This window comes from Haplochromis burtoni, unplaced genomic scaffold (genome assembly GCF_018398535.1).
Source record: "Haplochromis burtoni strain Fernald_Lab_line unplaced genomic scaffold, NCSU_Asbu1 Contig_351, whole genome shotgun sequence".
Lineage (NCBI taxonomy): Eukaryota > Metazoa > Chordata > Actinopteri > Cichliformes > Cichlidae > Haplochromis > Haplochromis burtoni.
In genome coordinates, this window is record NW_024582712.1 from 146,681 (window position 1) to 154,559 (window position 7,879).

The 7,879-nt window shown below is 39.9% G+C and overlaps 1 protein-coding gene across 1 annotated transcript in view; it reads right to left on the reverse strand.

Annotated features, from left to right (window-relative positions):
* LOC102309893 (transmembrane protein 106B) overlaps positions 1-6,357 on the reverse strand; it is a 10,747-nt gene extending 4,390 nt beyond the window's left edge. Inside the window, exons 1-7 of the mRNA XM_005942856.3 lie at positions 6,198-6,357; positions 3,839-4,040; positions 3,007-3,070; positions 2,704-2,863; positions 2,307-2,447; positions 1,085-1,134; positions 946-999 (exon numbers count right to left, since the gene is read on the reverse strand). Coding sequence (XP_005942918.1) covers positions 946-999; positions 1,085-1,134; positions 2,307-2,447; positions 2,704-2,863; positions 3,007-3,070; positions 3,839-4,028 — 659 coding nt within the window. The 5' untranslated portion in view covers positions 4,029-4,040; positions 6,198-6,357. The remainder of the gene's footprint in view (positions 1-945; positions 1,000-1,084; positions 1,135-2,306; positions 2,448-2,703; positions 2,864-3,006; positions 3,071-3,838; positions 4,041-6,197) is intronic.
* Between the last annotated feature and the right edge of the window lie 1,522 nt (positions 6,358-7,879).

Genomic DNA, 7,879 nt, shown 5'->3' on the forward strand with positions numbered 1-7,879 from the left:
CCCCACAAAACAAATCAGCCCAGATTGAATAACTTTGCTCATCATTACTTCTGTCAGAACTGACTTTTTAAAGAAAATCTATTCTTGGACTCTTTTAGAGTCATTCTGCATTCTTCACACTTGGGGGGTGGGGGCGTTATTTAGCTTATACTGAACTTCTGCCTTAGGCTGTTGTAGCACCCGACTCTTTAAGATCACCCTTTTCTTGTAACTGGCTGCAAACGCAGAAAAAAAAAATACAGTATTAGTGACATCTTCCCTCACTAACATAAGAAAATCTGTCTGAAGCTGACCCATCCCCCATTTTTACAAGTGTATACGACATAATATAATTTTCTCTTATGTATACTATAGTTATTCTTATAAATCCAACTGTTTGATTCATCTTCCTAAAATATTCAAGACAGACTGAAGGGATTTTAAAAATAAAAGTCTTTTTAGAGGCAAATGAATACACTCAATTACAACAAGACACTCGATTAGATAGTCACAACTGACCTTTATTGTATCATGGTCCAGATATAAAACCACTGAAAGGCTACATTAGGTTTTAGGATATTGGCTGCTTTTCTCATCCTCATTTTTACTGGCATTCATCAGTGCAATGATACTGATGATACTTGGCTAGAGACCAGCGGTTTGCCTTCCCCGACATTCGATTCAGAGAATTAATTAGGAGAAATGTTAACTGCTAAATTTACAGTCTGCTTCCAAGTCAGATTTGATGTGTAAATGAGCAAAGCACCCAAAGGCCCGGGGCTTCTGCTGATCTGAACAGTGCCCCACAGCAGAAGGCTGTTTGCTCTGGGCAGATCTTCAGTGTGTGTGGGTGTGTGGGTGAAGTTATGCAAGTGTGGAGGAGGGAGCTGAGAGGAAAGACTGATGCTCAGCTGAGCGCAGTATCAGACATAAAAAGAAAAATATTCAATATCTTGTCATACTTACTGCATCATGACCACTATGTTGTGAACTTTAATTGTTGGTAAGGTGCAGTAGTCACTGAAAGAGAGACAAGTAAGATTGAACATGATACTGATCTGAGTGTAAAATGCCTTATTAATAGGACTTCAAATAAGATACTCACAACATGTAACTCAATTCATCAGCGATGATGGTGGGGACCATGTAATCAATCTGTAAACACAATTCAGAGAGAAAAGATATTAGATTTGAAAATCCATTTTCTGCCACTTATCCAGCGGGGGGCTGGGGCCTATCCCAGCTGTTACAGAGGAAAACCAGCGTGCACCCCAGACAGGTCGCCAGTCTATCGCAGAGCTAACACAGAGATAACATTCACGCTCACACTCACAACTATGGCTAATTTAGACTTGCCTGTCAACCTAAACCTATGCATGTTTTTGGACTGTGAGAGGAAGCTACAGCATCTGGAGAGAAACCACACGAGCACAGAGAGAACATGCAAACTGCACACAGAAAAGCCGCAGCTGAACACGTTTCAAATTCACTAGCAAAATAAAGAAAGTCAAGAAAAAACAAAAAACAAACAGAAACTGTGAGGGATACTTTGTACTCAGTTGTACATTTTTAGGGCTCACTGAGCCAAGTGATCAAGACAATCTCCAAACTACACTGCAACATTATAATACTGACACTGGGGTGCAGAAAAATGGTAACCTCCTACATGGCCTGCTATGGTATATCTATCAGAACACCAATGCTGTAGTGATTTTAATGATTTAGCCTTTTTTCCCCCTTTTTAAAAAAATGTATTTCCTACCATAACTAACAAACCAGTAATGTGTGAAATGGTTTTGGTGAATTGTATATTTTTGAAGCATCTTCCAGAGCTGAACTTTGTAGATGACCTCTGCACACTCATCTCACACAAAGACCTTTACTTTATTTCCCCATGTTTTTAAAGCCTCACCCTGTACTGTGTTTTCACAGTAAGAAGGTGCTGCAGTAGTACAATAGGAATGACATAGTGAACTGACGCCTTTAGCATCAACCTGGTCTTAGATGCACACATACACTTCGAATTAGCTTGTGGGTTGCCAAGTTGTGGTAAGTGGAAATTGTATGTAAGATATTTATGAGTGTTTGTGTATGTAGGCTGTTTCATAGAACCTGGAAAATTCAGAAAAACACACAAAGCCGACTGATGCACAAATTCCATTTATGCATAATAAAGTTTGAGGTTAGTGCGAATCATGTGAGTTTCCTGAGAGGAAAACGCATCATATTTGATTCAAGAGGATTTCAACATTTAGGAGAACCCAGATTTTATCGGAGAAAATATGTGAGAAAAGTGGTCTAAACACAGAAAACATATATCAACCTACCTGCTGTTCATCCAGTGGTATGATCACTGTGCTGTTGCTAAGCCTGGCCTTCCCTATCACCGTCTTGGAGAACTGCACTTGGGCTGTGATGTTGGTCACAGTTATGGCATAGTAGTTATTGTTGGTGATGTTCAGTGTGTTCTAGAGAAAAGAAGGTAGTTAATATGGCAAACTTGTTAACAAACATTATTGATTTAGAGCTGTCCTTGGTCATTGCCTGTCTAAGCATGCTAGCATCAATTTAAATATTTTAAAAAATGCGAAATTCAAAATTAAGAATTAAACCATGCAGCATTCTACTGATGCAATACTATCAGTAGATTCTGTTAGATTATTAATTACGTTTTATTTTTGTATATATTTTATGTATCATTTATTATAAAGTGCTCACACTTACTGTAAGGTTGAGATAGACAATTCGTTTGTCATGGTCATAGGAGACATAGGCAGACTTCACTCCCACATAGGAGACATCAATGGAGCGAGGGAATAGGAAGAAAACTGCCAGGCCAGACAGCAGCAGGCACAGAGCGACTGATATTGTGACATACAGCTTTCTGCAGGAGATTGAAAGGAGAAGTCAAAAGCTGAAACAGCTGTTGGCTTCAAAGTCTGTTGTGCTGCTGTGTGTTCATTTAGTTTCATCACACGCACAGCTAAGGCAGCTAATTTATAAAAAGAGCACACAATGCAGACTTACGTCCTGCTTGGTCTGAGCCTTTGGTCGCTGTATGGAATCAGAGCCACAAGCTGATTCTCTTGACCTGTTGAATGAGTTTAAAAAAAAAAGTGTAACTGCTGGAATCGATTTCGCATCACTGCTTTAAAACTACATCCAAAGAAGAATCTTCGCCTAGTTTATTTTTCTCACTTAAAATTGCAATTTTCAGGTCTTGACTCGATTTCTAATGGTGGCACCTAAGTAATTAAACCACCTCTTTGAAGTAGGGCATATCAAATGGGAGACAACTTGTTAATATCAATAAACTAATTTAGATCAGTATATTCCTCTTGATCCAGAAAACTTGGCCTTGGCAGAAATGTGCAGTCCTGAGTTCCAGATCTGGTTTTAAGTATGAGTGATAAGCAAGTGCAGGCCAAGCCAGTTTTAATAGTTGCCAAGAAAAGAACTGTGGTCTTAAGAACATAACTACGACTTTAAGTTATAACTTTCGACTTTAAGTTATAACAATTTTTGTAAGCAATATTTCCGTTTTTGTCCTTGCTTTTCTTACTGGTTGGAAATTGAGGTGACATGTGGAAAAGGGTGATGCAAATGCAAGCAACACTTGCATGGAAATGTGCAAGCAGTTGGATTGCATGTTTCCTTATAATGCAGAGTTGTCAGTCAAACTTGATAAAACCAAATGCATACAGCATTCATTAAGCCATTACTAAAGGTTTATAATAAATTAGGATGGTATTCTTGCAAATTTCAACTTGATTCATGGGTATTTTGTACAGATGGGTACTTTGATATCTCTGCTTTTAAAAAACTCTTAACAGTTAAACATTTAACAGCTAAGCTTTACCACGAGGGATTCTGCCAGTGCCCTGGCATGTGGGGCAGGTAACGCTGTCCCGTCCAGTGAACTCCACATAGGGGAACTGAGACACATCTCCATTCTTTCCATCCTCTTCTGTGTGACTCCCCCCATACTCCGTCAGAGCGTCTTGACTCTCGTCTTTTTGCTTAGCTAAGAGTGACTGGGTCTTGCCCATAGCTGCAGCTGTCTGTAATCAGCAGAAAAAAAAAGAACATACAGAGAGAGGAACTTCTGCACAAGTTCAGCACGCCATGCTGACTAACCACATGCCAGAGAGCCATTTGGATGTAAAATTAGATCTGGATGTATCCCAGTAAACACTTCCCAGGGAAACAAACTTCATCACAAAAGTCTTTTGTAAATCTGTTGGAATTCAAACATAGACTCTATTCTTCTCTAGTTTTCAATGTTGTATAAAATACATTTAACTAACACATTTGTAAGTTAAATATTTAGACCACTCTCATGGCAAAATGTGACAGGAATGAAACAGTAATTGAATTGCTCATGGTCACGCAGACAAACTGTCACATTCTTTTCTCCACCATCAGTACGACTTTACTGTCACAGTGACAACCAAGGAAACAGAGTTTTAAAAGAAGCGGGAACTGCTGTATTTTAACTCAAACCAGTCTTTTTCCTAAATCTAATGAGTAGTTTTTAAAACCCAACCCTAAATGAGTACTTTCTAATAGATACTAATACATAGATAATAATCCAATCAAATTGATACAACAAGTCTTTCCTGTCGGGGGAGGAGGGAACGGGAGTTAATGCAAACTATGGTGTCTAGCACCTACCTCTCCAACCTCTAAATACTGACCTACTTGCTCTTTTTAAAGTATAAAATATTAACTTGTATAGACTGAAACAAACTCAGTACATGAGACCGTTGAGATAGTAAATTGCCTCAAGTTATGCTTGATTTGGACTACAGTGAGAAATCTATGATGTAACTGGAAACCCCTATTAATTGCTCTACCTATTTCCTATTTTTCCAACAAAATATGAAGAAGTGATGGGCAAATTAACTTTTGCATAGTACTACGGCTTTACATTCATAGAATGCCATAACTAGGAATTAATAGTCATAATTCAGACATAACTTGAGGACTCATAAATATGCTTTGCTGTGTGATGTGTTTCTTCAAGGTTATAAATATGTGAGCAATCTGTTTTTTTAATGATATTATTGCTTTAAGACTGCTTTGTCAAATCAATCTGACTCTAATGACTAGCAGACGTGTTCACTGAACAGGAAAAATCTGCTCCATAGTTTCCAAAGTACATTTACTGCAGTGTGAGGCATTTTTAGGGCTGTGCTCATTTAAAACAGATGCTGCTGGGCACTGGTACCGGTGCATTTTATTTTTTCCCAGTACAACCAGTTTCAAATTGTCCAGCTCTCTTAGGTTATTTGCTCATTTTAGCAGTGCTGGCATGGCTTTCTGACTATGTATTGTCAAAACAATGGCATCCAGTGGGGGCTTTGGACATGCAAGTCACACACTTGCTATCTGCCTGCTCTGTGTCTCTGTATTGTGTTCGGTCTCACTGATGATAAAATAGTTGGCATTTAGGCCCATGTGTTTCTCTGGTATTTAAAACACTACTTACTCAGCAGTTGTAAATAATAATGTAATGTAAATAAGCACAGTGCCATATTCAAGTATAATAATATAAGAAAACGTGTTATATAAAGTGGTTAATATTGGTCTGTCATACACTAATATCAAAGAACTGCTGAAGTATTAATACGCCAGCTATAGTTTCAAATATACTAAGATTTCATGTGAGTACACTTAAGTAAATGAGCAGTAACTGGCAGTTCTGCCTGAACTAATATCCTCATAGTAAAGAACTCTAGGTATTTGTTTTAAACCGTAAAGTAGGCCGGTGTTTCTCAACACGTATAGCACCGTCATGTTTGAGTTGCCTTTTTCCACACCGTTGGATATTCACGCTGTTTCATCTGAGGGTTGCTCAACATAAAACTATAAAGAAATGCTCCAGACTCACCCAGGCTGTTGTCTACATACACGACACACAGCAAAGGCCGCCATGCTGTTACTGCTACTGCTGAGCTGCTAAGGCTAGCCGAGGACACACAGTACCGGCCGGTGGAAAGCGGCTTTTACGCCTTTATTTTTACAAACAATAGGCACATTTAGCTTATACATTTTTTTAAAAATGTAAACACACTCTGAAAACCCGTATTCTGCGTCGACTGTAGGCTGCCAAACGTAATTCAGACATTTAATTAAAACCGGATCGACGGTTCGCCAGTCGTCGAAGTCGTTAAATATCCAACAGACGTTCGTTTAACATTCCGCTAACCGCTTACCTGATGTGTGTTTTAGTCTGTTTTACTTGCCATCCGGTGTATCTCCGTTGTTTGTTGTGGTTCACTCGCCAGCGGAGAAATAACGCCAGGAACGCCCCCCGCTCTTCTCATTGGGCAAGCCGATGATGGTGGATTTATCCGTCTGCACTGTTGTGTTCAAACAAACGGGATGCTGGAGGTGAAGCTGCACTGGGCCACACCCAGTCATTACTCAAATAACACATGTTTGTTCTTTGTGTAATGCTATGAACTATGAACTGCCTTTGTTCAGGTCATTATACCAGAAGAAGTCTTCTGGTATACTGCTGCAGCAACAGCAGTTACTTCCACAATTAGTGACAAAAATGTCAGTTACAACGTGTAAACTGCGCCCCCTGGTAGGACGTGAAGATACTGCAACTTACTGTGAAAAGTTGCAAAAAACATTTTAGTTGAGATTTAATAGTCGTTACCATCGCTGTACAATATTTAAATAAAAAACAACAACAATAACAATAAAACAAAATCCCTGAAATTTAAAAAACAAACAAACCAAAAAACATTTTATATTTATTTTCTGACTTGTTTACCATCATGTCGCTGGCCACTTCAGTAGTTACACCTTGCTAGTACTGCGTTGGGACCTTTTTTGCCTTAATTAATAACTGCCTCTATTATTTGTGGCATAGATTGACATGGTATAATCAATGCTTAGTTGGCACTAACAGGCCCAAAGCATGCCAAGAAAGTATCCCCCACACATTTACACCACCACCAGCAGCCTGAATCGTGCAGAATGGATCTATTCTTTCATCCTGTTTACCCCAAATTTTGACCGTTCCATGAGTCATCAGACCCGACTACTTTTTGGTTGTGCCGTTTTAGTGAGTCTGTGAATTGTAAGCTCACTGTTCTGACAAGCTGCTGCTGTAATCTGTAATCTGCTTCAATGTTTGACATATTTTACATGCTATGCATACCTCAGTTGTAACGAGTGGTTATTTGAGTTGCTCTTGCCTGCCTGCAGGTCAAAGCAGCCTGGTCATTCTTACCGGGCCTTTGATATCAATAAAGCATTTCCAACCAGAGAACTGCTGCTCACTAGATATTTTTAATTTGTTTGAACCATCCTCTGTAAACCCTGTCATAGTCTGGGTAAGCTTCCGGTACCTTTCCATTGTTGTTATGACTGCAGAATCCGCTCTGGGGCGGAGCCCTCATCGTCTCACCTGTGCAACTCACCTGACCCCGTTTCTCAGTGATGAGCGAGACGGTATTTAAGACTAGCGTCACCATTTCTTCTCCTCCAGCTCGTCAACTAACTCTTTGTGCCTGCAGTGTTCTCGGCACGTCACCATCCCACTCCTCAGCCACTCGCATTCTCTGGACACTGGTCTCGATTACAGGATTCACGCACCTCCGCTCAGGAATAACTCCCCTTTGCACAAGCAAGCTTGTCCTCCTGCCACCGTCTGTCTCTAAGTAAGCCACTCTGACCCAGTAATCTCCAAGATTCCAGCTTCTTCTGTTTCCCTGCTAATTGTATTCTCATTTGTTCAGTTTCGCCACGCCATGCATACTTTCCTCGTGTTTCAAGTTTATCCCCGTGTTAATAATAAGGCTTGTGAGAATCAATTTGCTGTCTCCGTGTCTTTTCTGCACTTGGGTCCACATCCAAGTACTGCCCTACAGGCCCCCTGGAC